This window comes from Hyperoodon ampullatus (assembly GCF_949752795.1).
Source record: "Hyperoodon ampullatus genome assembly, chromosome: 1".
Taxonomy (NCBI): domain Eukaryota; kingdom Metazoa; phylum Chordata; class Mammalia; order Artiodactyla; family Ziphiidae; genus Hyperoodon; species Hyperoodon ampullatus.
The window spans coordinates 38,122,188-38,141,352 of record NC_136914.1 but is presented as its reverse complement, the minus strand read 5'-3'; the positions used below and the strand labels follow the sequence as shown (position 1 = coordinate 38,141,352).

At 34.5% G+C, this 19,165-nt stretch overlaps 1 protein-coding gene across 2 annotated transcripts in view; it reads right to left on the bottom strand.

Moving 5' to 3' along the window:
• WDFY3 (WD repeat and FYVE domain containing 3) overlaps positions 1-19,165 on the bottom strand; it is a gene marked incomplete at both ends in the record, with an annotated part of 173,774 nt that overhangs the window by 128,500 nt on the left and 26,109 nt on the right. For both annotated transcript variants that reach the window (XM_079701144.1, XM_079701145.1), the window contains 6 exons: positions 735-836; positions 1,739-2,206; positions 10,582-10,748; positions 12,470-12,656; positions 13,977-14,169; positions 18,661-18,822. In XM_079701144.1, coding sequence (XP_079557270.1) covers positions 735-836; positions 1,739-2,206; positions 10,582-10,748; positions 12,470-12,656; positions 13,977-14,169; positions 18,661-18,822 — 1,279 coding nt within the window. The remainder of the gene's footprint in view (positions 1-734; positions 837-1,738; positions 2,207-10,581; positions 10,749-12,469; positions 12,657-13,976; positions 14,170-18,660; positions 18,823-19,165) is intronic.

Here is a 19,165-nt window from a genome sequence, read left to right as displayed (position 1 = left end):
TCATTTCTAGCTTACCATAACACTTAAAATACAATTCAAGTTCCTCAGCATGGCCTAAAAAAGCTCTACATGATCTGGGCTCAGCCTACTCATCTGAACTCACCTCCTCATCACTTATTCCTTTCAAGTTGTATTGACATTGGTGCCTGGGAGGTTTTTGACATCGGCTAAAATTTTAAGTAAACTTTTTCAAAAGCAAGTGTGATATTTTATAAATACAGTTGGACTGTTTATTAATGACAGGTAGAAAAAGACTGAAGAAAAGTTGAGATTAAAGATAAACAAAAGATTTACTGAATCCATTTTTACCTGGGAGAGGCAAGTTTTATTCTTTTCAGTATTTCCCTAAGGTGGTAACATTATAATACTCTGACTTGAATTACTAAATAATTAAGAGAATCACCATGTTTTGGAAAATATTTAAATAAGCAAAGTTATTTGATGAAGAGTCTGCACTATATAAGTAAAAAAACAGAAAAAGAATACTTCAAACACAAGGCATACAATAAAATATAAGAATATATTTTGAAGTAATAATAATGTTATATATTTTGTCATTCATAAACTTAGGAAGGTCAAAAGTATTGCATTTCTAGAGATATGATGGTGCCCTCACTGAATCAATAGTTTTTCCTCTAAGTGACAGGAGCATTTCAGAAGCAAGAATCATTACAGAAGACAAACCAGAGGTAATATCCTCCCCCAAAGCATTTGCTAGAAAATTTTCTAATTACCTGCATTTGTGTTTGATCCTTGAAGAAGCACTGTCAAGGTCTCCATGACCAACAAAGCCAGGTGTTTTTGGTCTTCAAATGAACTATTATTTCTTGAGTCCCCTAGGAAAAAAGAATTAAAGGTCCAAATCACAGAAGTTATAACCTTTTTTTATCTGGATTTAGGATTTTTTAAATAATTTAAAAAATAATTCCTAGCACTTTTACCATCAACATAACTTACATAATACAGCCTTTAAAAATGATACACATGTCTACCAGCTACCAAAAGTGAAGTCACAATCAATGTTCACAGATTTCATTTTGGTGTGGCTAGAAAGCTACAGCTACCTAACAAATATTAAAAAGGAAAATGCCAATCAAAGTAAAATGTATCCTTCTCACAGGTGCTTTCCTAATCAAGGAGGTCAACAGAAGAATGCTAGATTTTAATGCACCAAAGAGAATGAAGGGTTTATGAATAGCGCTGTCTATTCAACTTGCATTAATTCATTCAACACACTTAATACTAAGTGCCAGATACTACTATGCTTTAAACAGATTTATCAGAAAGGACGAAAACCATCAAATTTAAGGTACCTAATTATAATACATATGTGTATACATAATATCACTAAAAAGATATATTTATTTGCTCTCTATAATTAATAAAAACATTTCAAGGCACCTAAACATCCCAACTGTTCCTAGAAGCTTTTTTTATTCCCTCTTAGAAACAAAGTAGTAGACATTGGTCACATGGATCATAAATGTTCTCAGTTTTTACCTTAAATTCTCTTCTACCACGACATACTTCTGTACCCCCCAACCCCCTGCCTTTCCCCAATTCCCTAACAGAGGCTGAATGAACAAGTTAACTTGTGGGAAACATTCACAAGGATCTCATAATAATGCACATTATTAAGTAATTCAAATCAATAACAAAATGACAGGCAAAACATGAACAAAACACCCTGCTCAAAGCCCTTTGTCAAATAAAAATAAAATTATGGAAAGTGCTTTACCTTGTTCATTTAGTGCCTGAGTTGGATCCTTCAAGAGGGCAGCATATTTGTGCAAAAGGTTTACCATGACCTCCAGAAGGCCCACCTCCCTGAACACGTCTTTAAATATGTAGTCGTGTCGTGTAAACTTAAGAAGTGTTTTCATTGCAATAATGCTACAGTGGTAAGAAGAGCTAGATTTTAAGAGGATGCTAACACTAATAAGTTCTTTACAAGGGATATAATTTAAGCTAAAAACGACAAACTCCAGCATCTCGAAGTATTTGTTTTGTACTTCTGGGAGTTTAGAAATCTTTTCTGCAAACTGTGACAGTGTGTGCTGTGACTCTAGGATGAAATAATTGGCATTGTCAGCCATGTAAATATTTGTGATGGCATCAAGAATGATGTGGGCAAGGAAGTTGGTTTTTGCTTTTAAAAATGCATTCTGAAGAACTGCAAAGGCCTGGACGTTTCTCACACTGTGACCTAAAATAGAAAACAAGAACATAAAACTCAGATGTGATATTTTCATCGTGGCAAACAAGTCTATTTATTTATTTATTTTTAAAATATGGAATTTAATAAATTTATTTATTTTTATTTATTTATTTTTGGCTGCGTTGGGTCTTTGTTGCTACATGCAGGCTTTCTCTAACTGCGGCGATTGGGGGCTACTCTTCATTGTGGTGTGCTGGCTTCTCATTGCGGTGGCTTCTCTTGTTGTGGAGCATGGGCTCTAGGCACACAGGCTTCAGTAGCTGTGGCACACGGGCTCAGCAGTTGTGGCTCGGGGGCTCTAGAGCGCAGGCTCAGTAGTTGTGGTGCATGGGCTTAGTTGCTCTGTGGCATGTGGGATCTTCCTGGACCAGGGCTTGAACCCCTGTCCCCTGCATTGGCAGGAGATTCTTTTTTTTTTTTTTTGGTAAGCAAAATAATATCTTTATTTTTTTTAATTTAATTTTTTAACATCTTTATTGGAGTATAATAGCTTTACAATGGTGTGTTAGTTTCTGTTTTACAACAACGTGAATCAGTTATACATATACATATGTCCCCATATCTCTTCCCTCTTGCATCTCCCTCCCTCCTACCCTCCCTATCCCACTGCTCTAGGTGGTCACAAAGCAAGGAGCTGATCTCCCTGGCAGGCAGATTCTTAACCACTCACTGTGCCACTAGGAAAGTCCCAAAACAAGTCTATTTAAACAGATTATGAATTGTAACATCTATCAAGTATTTACTAAGAATACATCCTGTTTTCACCAAAGGTCTTCTTTGTCTTCAACAGCTTCAGTCATTTAATTAAAAATAAATTAACACTGGGCTTCCCTGGTGGCACAGTGGTTGAGAGTCTGCCTGCCGATGCAGGGGGACACGGGTTCGTGCCCTGGTCCAGGAAGATCCTACATGCCGCGGAGCGGCTGGGCCCCGTGAGCCATGGCCGCTGAGCCTGCGCATCCGGAGCCTGTGCTCCGCAACGGGAGAGGCCACAACAGTGAGAGGCCCGCGTACCGCAAAAAAAACAACAAAAAAACCCCCAAAAAACCCAAAAAACACTAATTAATTTTTTAATGCAGCATTATGAATATTCTGATTCCAGAATAGTATATATTGAAACATCAGACTATTTTAGAAAAAATAAAGCAAATTATACAGGTCTAGGCTTCAGAGTTTGGAAATGTGCAGGAGTGTCTTTTTATTATCTGTAAGATTGACCTTGACTATAAGAACAGTTACCTCTCAATGTGAAAAGACTTTCAGGCTGAAGAGGTAACAGGCATGAGAACAGCAAAAATGGCAGCAGGAAAACAGGAGGGGAAAAAAATTCTCTAAGTTCCAGTTTTACATTTTTAATTACAACATTAGAACTTTCATGAAATTTTAATTTGGAAATTTATTTTGTTTTCAAGCTGGAAGTGCAATTTGTTTACATACACATTTGTTAAAGCAATTTATGGCCAGCTACTAGCTATATTTATAAATATCTGATTTTCAAACACACCAACTGGAAAAAACAAAAATCTGTATATAATAGCTCTTGTGAGGCAAATTAGTGACAATCATTATAAAGAAATTAACATAGGAAATATGTGAGGCAAATGAAAACAAGCGTTTGTCTATAAAAACTGTCCCCAGGTTCACAACCATTAGGAATATAGAGCATTTGCAAGAGTGACCAAACAGTTAACACAGAGCCTTACAGAATCAGCTGCATTTTAGAAAGAGGATAAACACAGAATGAGGAAAAATATAAAATGGGTTAGAAAGACTGCTCAGAAATTCTGGTTTGGACATTATCTGAAAAATGCAAAGATTTAAAAAAAATCTTCAGTCTATATGTGACTTTAACTTTCTATTTGTTTATAACATACAAACTTATTCCATGTGTGCCAAATGTCAAATCCTTCCTTCTAGTTCCTCACTAATGTGATACTTGCTCTTTTTGAGTACATCTTTACTTTTTATTACCTGCAGGTAGTCAAAAACCAAGCTCTGATAGACTGATGAACATACAAATGTACAAGTCTGACTACATGTGACTAATAAGGTTAAAGAATAACTCTAATCAATATTTTGCATCGTTGGGCTATATGACAATATCAATTCTCACCATAAAGAAAGGAGTTAGAAAGAGCTGAACTTAGGGTAATGTGGCAAAATTTAGATTTTTCCGAGTTTAATTTTCATGATCTGGTTTTAAGTGATGTCACTGACAAAAGATAAGGCATATTAACCACCAACCCCAAAGAGCTGAACTGGACATAATGTGTAAAAATACACACAATTAAAAGTCAAATGTAGGGGCTTCCCTGGTGGCGCAGTGGTTGAGAGTCCGCCTGCCGATGCAGGGGACATGGGTTCGTGCCCCGGTCCGGGAGGATCCCGCATGCCGCGGAGTGGCTGGGCCCGTGAGCCATGGCCGTTGGGCCTGTGCGTCCGGAGCCTGTGCTCCGCAATGGGAGAGGCCACAGCAGTGGGAGGCCCGCATATGGCAAAAAAAAAAAAAAAAAAAAAAACTCAAATGTAAAATGTGGTAATCCTCGCATATAAAGATAACAGTAGAAATGCAGTGACCAGAGGAATTTTGGCTCTTTGTAATTTCTTTTTACTTACAGTAATGAATCTGCTCTGATTCATTACTTACTCCTTAATCCCCCTTGTTATCCAATTCATCTAGGGGCCATTAGCAAGTCGTTAAAGTAGGTTGATCAGAGTAAATGACCAAGGAACATCAAGACTAACTGGTCTCCAAGACCAGATTCAAGAGCAGAGCATTTTAACCAATGGAATAACCAATCAGTCTTATACTAACATGTAAAATTCAATCATTCCTGTGACTAATCCAGAAAAAGATTTTGTAATATTATTTCCAAATTTAGTACACCTTATATACAATGAAACTAAACAGAATCTAATAATTTGGCTTTCTATCAGGAAAAACGATCTAAAGGAATGTCAGAACTCTAATTCCAAAATCAGTGGCATACACATTTGAAGTGTTGATGGTATCAGGAGTAATTATTCAGGACTGTCATAGCCATTAAATTCCTACAATATTTAATTGGGAAGGGAGCATAATTAAATCTAAAAGAAAATTAAAAGATTGCTCTATATGAGACAGGAATATCTCCTAAATATTGACACATAAATGCTCTACTATTTTAACTAAACAGATGTATCCTGTATAAGTTTCAAAATTTGCATTAACTGACTAAAATCTGTTTAGCACACAAATAACTAAAATAAGAGTAAAGTAAGGAAATCATTCTAACAGATGACAATCACCATCTCATTACTCTCAAGTCTATATAAGCAGAAACAAAAGAAACTCATTATTCTAAGGTTTAGAAGAACAAGTGTATATACAACAAAGAATAGAGCTTTCCTATTTCAGAATCTAATGTAAAAGTGAACGATTGAAAAAAGAGCCTATATGACACAAGCATAAGCAAAATGTAAAATGAAGTAAGAATAAAGGTCTAAATAAAGAAATGCAAGTGTTCATTCAGAAAACAGACACTGAATATTATTTTGCAGATTCCAAGTCACCGGAGTTAGATTCCATGCAACACCACAGAGGACTGCTCTGAGGAGTAGAGATGAATAGAAAGGTGAACAGTTACAAAGACACCTATGGAAATCCAGGTGAGTGATCTGCACAGCCTCAACTAAGGTAGTGGCAGTAGGGCTGTTACCAGAAGGGAGGAAATTAATAAATGTTTAGGAAGTATAAGACAGAAAGTAACGAATGAATTACACATGTGAGTGACCAATCAGAATGACAGACAGCTGGCTATAGACAATCCTCAGGGTTATACTCCCGCAAGCCAGCTGAACATGAGCCCTGGCCACATTTGCATCCAATATAAAGTGAACCAGAATAGATAAAAAGCTCTCAAAAGTAAACCCATGATGAATAATGCAAGGCACTTTGGTTACTAGCGTGAACAAAAATACGAGAAAGGAAAAAATACATTATCCTTTTATATTGGTTAATGTGTTATGAGAATTAATGTGTTACAAGACAATGCTTGTAAAGGTGAAGCCACAGAAGAGTTCTGAAAAAGACAGTTATGGTCTTTTTTTATGAAGAGATATATTCTCTATTAAACATGTATTAAAAGCACTCGCTGTGTTTAGGGAACAAATTTGGAAGCTATGGAGAGCTATGAATTACAGAGTACAACCTTGTAAAGATGTTTCTAGCATAGTTAAGGTAAAAAACCACCATGGAGTTGTTATTAAACAGAAGAACTGCTACATTTTTCTTTAATTTCCTTCTTTCGAAAAATCTATCTGCTGGTGAAGATACAAAGTTTTATAGAAAGCATTTGCTATATAATATAGAAACAGGAGTCATTTTCAAGCTTTAACATACACACACAAATACATTTACCAGCTTCACTAATAACTCAGTCTACTTTTTCTTTTAAATTTTATATTTCTACACTGTTTCACTTGACCTAAAATCAGCAGTAAAAATAAGGTAGGTAAACTGTATCTATGTATAGAGCAATATAAGGCAGATATATTCATGTTTTCTCATTTAAATGTAATTATCAATGAATGGGTAAAAATTCCTTGGTAACAGGAATTTTCTTTTCATAGATAATGAAAGGGAAACCAGTGAAGTCAAAGAAAGTATTCCCCGAAGTACCCCTAAGAAATAACTGACAAAAAGTATGATAGTGTCAAATATATCAGAATATACACAGTTCCAACTTATAAATAATCCAGACCAAAGAGTTAAAATCTGTAAAGGACTATCACTGCCTCATTCTATCAATGTTTAATAAACATGGCCTCATCACAGCTGGATTTCCTCATCTCCATTCCTGTGCAATAGTCCATTATCTCTCCTATAAACTACAACAAGCATCCAAAATGAAATTACAAAAACAATTTTATTCACAACAGTATAAAAAAGAATAAAATATTTAAGAATAAATTTAACAAAAGAATTGAAAGTTCTATACAATGGACACTATAAAACATTGCTGAGAGAAAATACTAGTGCCCAAATAAGGGATAGTTGTACACTCATGAATTGAAGGACTCAATACTGTTAAGTTGTCAAGTCTCTCCAAACTGATCTACAGATTCAATGTACTCCCAATGAATATCTCAGCAGGCTTTTTTTTTCAATAATTAACAAATTATTAAATTCATATGGAAGTTCAAAGGACCTAAAATAGCCAGAATAATTTGGAAAAGGAAGAACAAAATTGGACAACTTAAATGACTCTATTTCAAGACTTTAAAGATATAGCAATCAAGGCCATATAGTATTGGCTTAAGGACAGACACATCAATGGAGCAGAACTGAGAAAGAGTTCCAAATGTACCATTATATAATCTTTTTCAATAGAGTCCTAGCACATGTGCGTATCCATATCGGGAAAACAAACAAAACTTACTTCCTACCATATACAAAAATTAACTTGAAAGGTATCATAGACCTTAGTGTAAGAGTTAAAATACGAAACTCCTAGAAGAAATCAGGAGATCGTAGTGAATTTGGGTTAAGATTTCTTCAGTATGAGGCAAAACCCACAAAATATTTTAAAAGTGATAAACTAGACTTCATCAAAATTAAAAACTTGTGGGCTTCCCTGGTGGAGCAGTGGTTGAGAGTCCGCCTGCCAATGCAGGGGACATGGGTTCGTGCCCCAGTCCGGGAGGATCCCACATGATGCAGAGCGGCTGGGCCCATGAGCCATGGCCGCTGAGCCTGCGCGTCCAGAGCCTGTGCTCTGCAATGGAGAGGCCACAACAGTGAGAGGCCCGTGTACCACAAAAAAATATAAAAAAATAAAAAAAATAAAAACTTGTGATCTTCAAAGATACTACCAAGAAAAGGCACATCAAGACTAAGAGAACATACTTACAAAATGTATGTATCTTATAAAGGACTTATCCAGAATATCTGAAGAACTCTTAAAATTCCAATGAAAGAAACAATCCTATCAAACATTAGACACAGAGATCTGAACCAAAGTAGAGACACAGACAGCAAATAAGAACATGAAAAGATGCTTGAAATATTTTAGAAAAAGGTAAATTATAAAAAAAAAGATACTATTACATACTTGAATATCTAAAATTAAGACTAATAACACCAAGTGTTTCTGAGGATGTAAAGCAAACTTTCATACATAGCTGATGTGAATGCAAAACGGGACAGCCACTTTAGAAAATAGTTTGGCAGTTTCTCATAAAGTTAAACATAGATCTACCATATGAATCAGTAATTCCACTGCTTGGTATCACCCCAAAGAAATGAAAACATAAAACACAAAGACATGTTTTATACGAAACTTTCTGGTACATTTATTCATGACAGTTAAATAAACACCATCAACTGCTGAATGGATAAACAAATTGCAAGATATCTAAACAATGAAATACTATCCAGAATTAAAATGGAACTTCAGAAATATGCAATAACATGGATAAATGTTGTAAATGAACAAAGCCAGATACAAGAAACTACATAATTTATGAGTCTAGTTTATGAAATTCTAGAAAGGGCAAAACCAAAGCATATCGGGGAAGGGGATAATGAGGGGGACACTGAATACAAAAAGGAACAAGGAAACTTTTAGAAGGATGGGAATATTCCATATCATGATTATGGTGGTGACAGCACAACCACATGTATTTACCGAAACTCATCAAACTCAACACTTAAAATGGATACATTTTAACATATACAAATTATACCTCAATACTGCTGACAAAAAATAAAACAGATTCCATATTCCCTTTATGTGGAATAGAACTATCTACTTTAGCCTGTATAATAACTCTACAAAGTAGGTCATGGGAAAGAGATAATTTTAAGTTATAAATGAAACTCAAAATGATCTAGCTTGACCCATTCATTTTATAGAATATTACATCAATGTTTCTGAAGAAGAAACTGATATCTAGAAAGGTTAGGTCACTCATGGTTACCTGAATTCTGACTCTTAGGGCAACGTCCTTTCTAGCTAACCTTGTTTTTATAAACATGTCACTGAATTCTCAAAATAACCCCCAGAGGTGCTAGGTTATGTACGTATCATCCCTGTCACGGATGAGACAAAATCAGGCAGACATATGAGGAAGGTTAATTTAGATGCATTAATTAGCTCATTATAGTAGTGTAATTACAAAATTATACTTCTGTAACTAAATATTATGTCAGTGTTACAAGCAGATTGAGTAACCAAATGAAACAATGAAATCTAAAATAGGATGTATATTGCTGAGCTATTTTTAGTTTGAACTCATAGAAAGAGTTAATTGTAGAATACTCAAACTAGAGTCTATGAATTAGAAGAGTTAATTTGATATTGTTCCTTAATATTAAATAAAATGAAGCCTTGAACTGCTCAGTAAGATATTCCTAGATTTTGCTTATTTAAAAAGTTCTGTATAACCTATACACTGAGGGTACATCTTATGGAAGTAAGTTTGACAACTTCAATCTAAGTTGTGACTTTTCAATATAATTTTCTCCAGTAAATTAAATTTAGGATATTCTAGTATATCTATTTATTCTCACTGACTTAAAAATTTATAACTGCTAGCTTCTATGTCATAAAATACATAGATAATGTACTGTGAAATTTAAATAACCAGACATACTGATATTTTTTGGCTAGTTAAATTTTACATGCAAATATCATAATTGTATTGAATACTTAGTATGTAACAATAATGTGAAAGGAACTATTAGAGGCCTGTGGGCTCAGATTCTTTCAGAATGGTTATTATGCATTTAAAAAATGAAAATAAATAATAAACCTAGCTTGCACTCTTACATAATTAAATGTTATTAATTATACAATACATTTTCTTAGTAAAAGATCACTAGATGAAGAACCAAAGTTAGGAAATCTGAACTATAAAATTTATTCTCTGATCCGAAAATATGTAATGTAACTTCTCTGTACCTAGGTTTGCTTAAATAAAATATAAGCATGTACACCTGTGTTTTCTATATACCTCCTATATAGAGACAGATATAGAGATCAGAGTGTGAATCAAGTTCCATCCACATAAATTGGAAATGTGTGGAGTGTCAACATTCGACAGAGGCATGTTTGGATTATTAAACTGTTTGAACATTAAAATGAAATACTAAAATATAAATCTTACTGCTTTTTAAAATATTTTCATATTATTTTCAAGTATTTGATCTGCTAAAGACTGTCACTCAAGAAATTATACCATAGAAAGCACCAACTTTAATGAAAAACAGCATATTACCTTTCTATAAATAACAAAAATGAAGAGCAATCAAAATCTGACTAATTCATTCTTTCTCTATTTCTTTAAGTGGCTCAGAATGGGGGGGAAAAAAAAAGACTCACCTTTGCCTGCAGGCTGAGGTACTGCAAATCCAGGCAATAAAAAGGGTGCCCCTGTGGTAATACCAGCTGGTTTTAGTTCACTGACACCATATGTTGTTAGGGAAGTTATCAGATTAACCAGATCTTTCAAGGCATCTTTGGATTCTGCCTCTTTTGCTTGTTCCAATCTAGGAAAAGTATGATTTAGCAAATATGTTTTCTCTTGTGTTGTATTTTCAAATTTAATACAGAAAGAAAATTTCAATTTTATATGCAATACATAAATGTATAGAGTACTACAAGAAGTTTCTTTACATTTTTTCCTATATGAAAACATACTATTTTTATAAATCTACAAATTTTATTATAAGATATGATGTTGCATTTGAAAGAAATTATACCAGTAGTCAGGACACCTGATAAATGCTGATTTTGCCACTAACAGTATTATTTTAGGTAAATCACTAATCTTTGGTATAGAAAGTCTCTATAATATAAAAGGATTAGATTAAATATCTCTTACGTTCCTTAAGGCTCTAAGGTTATAAAAGTTTCACTGTTTGTAACCAAAAACCTTATCAACCATTTCTTTCCTAAGAAATTTTCTCTGTTAATTTTTTTTTTAACATCTTTACTGGAGTATAATTGCTTTTCTCTGTTAATTTTAAAAAGTGAATTCCTTGGGAAGATTTGTAAGACTTTATCTGTATTTCACTAATTAATTAAAATACTCACATTAGAGTACATTTAAATAAACTTCTGAGTCTCTAACAATTTCTGAAAAGTCTTATTTCCTTTAAAGTTGTTTTTTTAATGTGAAAAGTTTTGTTTTAATAATATTTTCATACCATACACAGAATGTTGTAACCTGTTTTTTTCATTAACTAGTGTTATGCACATGCCTCTCCGTGTTACTATAAACTCGCAATAGATATGCTGTTAATGGCTATAGAGAGCCAACCACAGATTTGGGGAGTGGAGGGTGGGACAGCTAGTAGATACCAGAATTCAGGAGCGCTAACATGCAAAAAACTTTGTGTGCCTTAGAATTATATCTTTAGGATCAATAAACATAAGTGAAATTATTTTGTCACAGAGTGTCAACATTTTTAAGGCTCTTGAATTCTCAAAGGACTGCATCAATTAGTAATGTGAATTAGTTATTTCATAAACTTTCATATGTCCTCGTTTGGAAATTAGGATATATATGCAAGATTATATTCTTGGGGGTTGCCTAGTATTAAGTAATGGCAATGAGGTCAAACTGGTGTTAGAAATAAAAAGTTTACAAAATAGTGCTGGTTTACAGTAAATCAAATGATTTAAAAATAATTAATGGCCCAGGAACAACTAGCAAGACAGGAGTATCTTCTTCCTAATAAACTTGTAACCAGCCATTTTCCCAGTATATACATGGAACATTTGGGATGAAAAAGAAGGCTAGTGAAACATTTTTAGACTGACATTTGTTTTATATATACATTTGTAATGTCTCATTCAATCTACAAAATTACTCATTATTAACTACATTAATAATAACACTGGAGTTACTGATAAGGAAAATCAAAAATATAATTAAGCAAGAAGAGTTTACACTTCAGGAAGATGTTAATTAGTTCATTCAAACTCTTCTCCCTCAGCTACTAAAGAAGAGCAGATTTCTTCTTCACATCTGACCACTGACTCCACGTTTGCAGCCTACATTTTCCAAATTAACTCTAAATTCATACTTTGAACTCTCTTGACAGAACAGGAATAAAAAGAAGTGATTAAAGATAAGAGGATAAAGTATACATTAAATAAGTGATTGGTTTATTTCTTCTTCCCTATAAGACCAAACTACATTGTTTCCTTCGATGAAAAGACTGAGTAGAAATTTAAAATATATTCTTAAATTATGGGGTTTTACCTAAGCAAGAGATCACAAAGGAAACTGTATCCTTGCCATATCCGAAAATCATCCAAAAGAGTTTGGGAAACATCACTGGAATCTTTGAGGAAACAAGAAAGCCCAGCAAACATTTCAACAATTTCTAGGGGAGACAGGTCATCTGATTGCTGCATATTCTGAACACACGTAGATAAACATTCTTTTTCTGTAAAAATAAAGAACTGAATAAGTATATATATGTATAATTTGTCAACTGCTTAAGAAAATTTTCTCCATTCTTAACTGGTGTTTAATAAAACATTAAATTTTAGTGTATCTATAAAATATTGTAAGATAAATGTTACACATTCTAAAAGCAAATGTAAGATTCAAATTGATTGAGGAAGCTCTGCCTCTAAGTAGTAAACAAAGGGTAATACAGGAGGTGTTAAAAATTAGTTACATTTATTACAGTTTTTACATCATATTTAGATGTTTTACTATTCAACAAAATGACTGCCTGCTGCCATATGATACTTTTGATCTTCATGAATATAGTAAAAAGTGGAAAAAATAAAAAAACTATCTTGTAAGTTTAAGAAGAAAAATCTACTAATTAGTTAAAAGTTCAAATGAGAGTGAATATAGACTACTGACATACAGAAATACTTAAGGAAATAAAGTTTTAAAAGTTATGTTTGTAGTATATATTTACTAGTTTAAAACACAGTTATACCCCATAATGACTTTTGGGATTGGAGGTGTTTCAAAGAAGACATTCTCTCTCTTACCTTTAATGAAATTTATTTGCCTTAAGAGACCCAGTGTCACGTAACAAAAACTAACAAGATTTAACATAAGAACGCAGGCAAGAAACACTGAATGACTCACTGACCTCAGGTAAGTGAATAGTTGTACTAAAAATTATGTTGAAAGATTTTTCAGTTTATGTGTATCTATATCTGTATCTATCTATCTATATATAGATATATATACACATCTATATATATATATACGTAAATGGACTATTTGAGATGCTACAACTGTCTCCTATTTCTCCTAATTAGACATTTTAAGGGATAGTTGACACATATTTATATATGAGTTAAACAGAATGGACAATTTCTCCTCAGTGCTGATAAAGAATCTACCTAATTTTATTTATGCTGCATTGGACAGATTGTCTACTTATGAAATATCTTCAGAAAGACTTTAACTATAGCTTCTCAAAAAAACTCTTTTTATTCAGCAAAAAAGGAGGGAAGAACAGGCTATGACATAGAACTTACATTATATTACAATCGACCATTTACATAACAAAGCAGTTATTTTAACTCTTGTAGATATCCATCATTTGGAACATGAGAATTTCTTATATTTGAAATGCCTCACAAATAAAAAATAAATTTTTTTCTCCTGACATACTTTTAATTTAAAATAGAATCTTCGGAGAATTGAGAGATAAAAACAAATTTCCCATCATATGAGGAGAGAAAAGTGGAGGAAATTCAGAGCACCTAAAATGAATACATTACGAGATATTCACCGTGAATATACTTCACCACATTGACACTGAGACCATGACGGGATATGGTCATAAGGACTTCTCCGGCACTCTTCCTCCAAGGCAGGTTATAGGGAGGGCACCAAGAGGTTATTGCACTGAATAAAAGCTGGAGATCGTCTTTTTGAGCCAGCTCCTCGGCCGGAGAAACAAAACTGCAGAGTTTCACTAAGATCTAAAGAACAAACAAAATATGTACATAAATAAATGAATGCTTGGCGAAAGGGAGGAGCTAGAAAAGGACTAGATCTGATTATTAAAAACTCTGAAAGTTCAGGGTTAATACTGAGTGATATCATTAAAGCCACAATGGTGAGTGCTCTAACTTAGGCAACATTAAAAAAGACACCTACAATTTAGAAGTGTGTTATGGTAAGACAGTTAATCACCTCTACTTTTATCAGCTTATTTAAAAAAAAATGTTCTATGTTTACCATCCTCTCTTTACCATGGTATTTTTTTTTTGCATTGTTTCACCCTATCATGAAACGGAATTAATCAAAGGTTAACTTTCAAGATCAGCATGCTAGTTTTCTATTGATAATTTGGTTCCTTAATTCTTAGTTTGTCATAGGTGAAATGTAATTTTCTTCTCTAAAAGGAACAGTTTTAGGGAGACAAGAAAGTAAAAATAGGTTTTTTAAAAGTAAAAGTATTCTCAAATAGTTCCAACTTCTATACAAGTAGAAGGGGATATTAGAACTAAAAAATCATCTTAATTCAGAAGTATCAGTTACGTCTAGTAGCCAAAAATCTTCTAAAGCATGATTCAACACTTATTAAACCCTGGAATGAGAACTTATTCCTTACCTATGGTTTGCAAAATACACACTGCACAAGTGTTTACAGCCCTAAGGGCCTGCTACTTGGGGAATGCAGCTATGGTTTCTGCCCTCAATGGACCTTTTTCTTCTAATCTTGATTTGGTGTCAGAAAAAGTTAATTTTCCTTCTCTGTGCTAAAGTTTCTCATCTAAATATTTTTTAAACTTTATAAAATAAATAAAATAAAATTGGAGTATTTTAATATTTGTGGGGAAACTATTAAACAGAAAAAAGTATTTGAAGTATCATGTTTTGTCCGAGAAAGCTAGGTCTTCCTTCTCCTATTTCCTTCAATGCAAAATTTTACTTAAATACAAGAATTTCTAATTCATAGCTGCCAAATATCAGGGGAAAAAATTAAGAATTCAGAGAAACAACAAAATATTTATAAAATCTGTAAGTATAGGCAATCCCCCCCACCAAAAAAATGTTTGGAGACACAGTTGGATACCAAATTTCCATTCATACATGTAACGTGTATCTTTTTCCATATGTGTTAAATGCAACAAAAAAGATATATGAAAAAAAGATAATCAATTGCAGCAAAAAAAAAAAAAAAGCTCAGAAGAGTGTATTGTTGATTATACTTTTTGTTGGTTTTCACATTATCCTTATGTGATTAGAGGGACAGATGTCATTTCTCTAATCTGTAACATAAAAACAAACCTGAAAATAAAATACTTTTTTCCAAATCAAATCTTTGTTCTCAAAAATAAGCTAGATTTAATTCCTTGATGTTGACTCTTAAGATAACTAGTTCTTAATCTTCAAAGGCAAAAGGATTCTTAAAATAATCTAGTATAATCCTTTCAGTTTACAGAAGAGAAAACTGAAGAGTCTACTCATTCCTTTTTGGCCCCTACACTAACCACTTCTATTTGTAGGGACTCTGTTATAAAGTCCAGCCAACTGTGGCACAGCAGTAATTGGCCACATCAATGCAAATGCAAATGCAAATGCAAAAAAAAAAAAAACCCTACATGAAGCAGTACCAACTGCTAAGGTCCCAGGAAACCATCTGTCACAAAGTATAAACATAGGGATTTCATCTATCATAAACACTATGTGTTCTGAAAACATTTAATAAGTTGTGTCCACTGTTTTTCTAGACAAAATGATGAAAACAATGTCCAGCCTGCAATGAGGAACTAAAAAAGGTAAGTGAGGCACTAAAGGAGTACCAGACTAGGTGGTGGGAGAGCTGGGCTGTAATCACTGCCATGCACCTGCTGTGGATCGGTTTCCATAACTGTAAATGAAGCATTTCATTTAAATTTTCTTTTGAGTTCCTTTTGGCCTTTAACATTCAATGATTCCAATATGCTAAAATGAATCTCACATTTAGTTCAAAGTCAGCACCCAGTGTTTTCAGATATAGAAAAAATTAAGTTTTAGGGAAAAAAATCTCTGCTACTTATTTAGTGTTAAATATATAAAATTCAGCTTCCTCATGTTGTGTCTAAGTGAGATGATGGATGTTCACTAAACACTGTGGTCCTTATTTCATGATGTACGTAAGTCTAATCACCATGCTGCACACCTTAAACTTCAACAGTAAGTAATTATAGTTCAATAAAGTGTAAATCAATTATAGTTCAATAAAAGTGGAAGAAAACAAAAATTCAGCTTCCATTGATTGCCTAAGGTATTAATTAGTTCTACAGAAGGGCTTTATTGAAACAGGGCTCTAGTCTGATTAGCAAAGACTAACCCACTCCATTCATCAATGTCTTAAAATAGCTTTAATTCCTATGTGATTTACTCTCTTATTTATTCCCACTGCTCTTCTTATCCAATCTAATTGAGGGGTTAGATAAACCTTAGGTCTAACCCCATTTCTGCCATTCACTCACATCATCATTTTTGAGAAAAACAGAAGCTCTGAAGTCATGGATTGTCTTGTAAATTAACACGAGATAAGGGATGCTAAACACCAGCACAAAAGTATCTAATAAATCAAGTGTTCAATAAATATTTTTATTTTTTATTTTTTTATTTTTATTTTTTTATTTTTTATTTATTTATTTTTTTATTAGTTTCTGCTTTATAACAAAGTGAATCAGTCATACATATACATCTGTTCCCACATCCCCTCCCTCATGCATCTCCCTCCCTCCCACCCTCCCCATCCCACCCCTCCAGGCGGTCACAAAGCACCCAGCTGATCTCCCTGTGCTCTGCGGCTGCTTCCCACTATCTATCTACCTTACGTTTGGTAGTGTATATATGTCCATGCCTCTCTTTCCCTTTGTCACAGCTTACCCTTCCCCTTCCCCATATCCTCAAGTCCATTCTCAAGTAGGTCTGTGTCTTTATTCCCGTTTTACCCCTAGGTTCTAATAAATATTTTTTGAATTAGTATTTTATTGATAATCTTGTCTTCTCCTTTCTAAACCGTCTTGGTCTCCCTCTTCCCAATCTTCATTGCTAGACCTCAACAAAGCCTGGAGCATTCCTGGAGCAACGACCCCTGTTACAACAGGTGTCATCAACATGGGTCCCCAACTCTACTGCACCTACTGCAGATCCACTGTCCTCTCTGTTCTCTCTTCCTACTCTCACAGATTATGGAGCCGGTGGTGGCAACAGCAGGAATCACAATTATTTATTAAAAAATAAATATTTTTATTTCATGTCTACTATGTCTGAAGCAGAGAACCATAGCTTTGGTTATTATTCATTTAATCTTTCCCCAAATCCTTGGCATCTTATTTCAGAAAACGGGACTCAAACAGGTGTTGGTATTTTAAATTGAGGCATAAAAACACATAACAAAATTTAACCATCTTAAATCATATGCAAATATAGGGTACAGTAGTGTTAACTACATGCACATGGTTGTGCAACAAATCTCCAGAACATTTTCCTCTTGCAAAACTGAATCTCTGTAACACTGACCAACAACTTTCTTTTCCCCACCTCCCAGCCCCTGGTAACCAACACTCTACTTTTAAAAGTTTGACCACTTTACTTATAAATGGAACCATGCAGTATTTATCGTCTTGTGTCAAACATGTATTTTTACATGGACAGATTATATTCTAAATGTTTGTAGTTTGCTTGTTTTGAAAATTTTCTCGCAAGAAAGGATATCAAAATGATGACAATATTTCCAGGCTAGCTAACAAAGGTATACTTAATCTGCTAATGCTATTAAAAGAAGAGTGGCGGGGCTTCCCTGGTGGCACAGTGGTTGAGAGTCCGCCTGCCGATGTGGGGGACGCGGGTTCGTGCCCCCATCCGGCAGGATCCCACATGCCGTGGAGCGGCTGGGCCCGTGAGCCATGGGCGCTGAGCCTGCGCATCCGGAGCCTGTGCTCCGCAACGGGAGAGGCCACGACAGTGAGAGGCCCCTGTACGGCAAAAAAAAAAAAAAAAAAAAGAAGAGTGGCAACAGTGGGAAAGAAGGGCTTTATAGGCAGGGAGCAGAGGAGGTGGCAGCAGCCACTAAAATAAACTGTCTTTTCTAAGCTAAATATTTATAGGATAAGGACTTCCTATATATAGACAGCAACAAAACAGAATTTCTTGACATAAGAAGAAATATTATGCAAAACTTAATTATATTGTCAATAAAAGTTGTTTAGTTCATTTTAGAGATGTTTTTGCTATATCAAAGGTAACCTCTGTTCAGAGAAACAAACTTGTTAATCCCTCATCCAATATTTTTCAAAAGAAATGTGCAGATTCAAGAAATGTGACAGATGAGATAAAGTGAACTTATAATAAACAGGATGAAATACCATAGAAAATGGAATAGGCAGGACATCTATTTAAGGAGTGTACCTGTTACACTTTAAATAGAGTGGTATAGATGGCCAGGCAAATAGCACCTTCCATACCTGTACAAAAACTTTCTGGAGTAGTCCACGACGTTCTGCTAGAGGTAGCTCATTCTGTGCACCTCCAACTGCCTCAGGCACATGTGGAAGGTCAAAAAACAGATATAAACATTTAACCAGGGTGGAAGGCACTGACATCGTTGTCATGCAGTCCACGGTTTTCTGGAAAACAAACCGATAAATAAGTGAATAGACAGATAGACAGATAGACATAACTGTACTTGGTATAGCTAAGTAAGCTCAAATTTTAAGCCAGAAAATTATATATCAAAATAACTTTTTTTTTTTTTTTTTGCGGTACGCAGGCCTCTCACTGTTGTGGCCTCTCCCGTTGCGGAGCACAGGCTCTGGACGTGCAGGCTCAGCGGCCATGGCTCACGGGCCCAGCCGCTCCGCGGCATGTGGGATCTTCCCAGACCAGGGCACGAACCCGTGTCCCCTGCATCGGCAGGCAGACTCTCAACCACTGCGCCACCAGGGAAGCCCTATATCAAAATAACTTTTT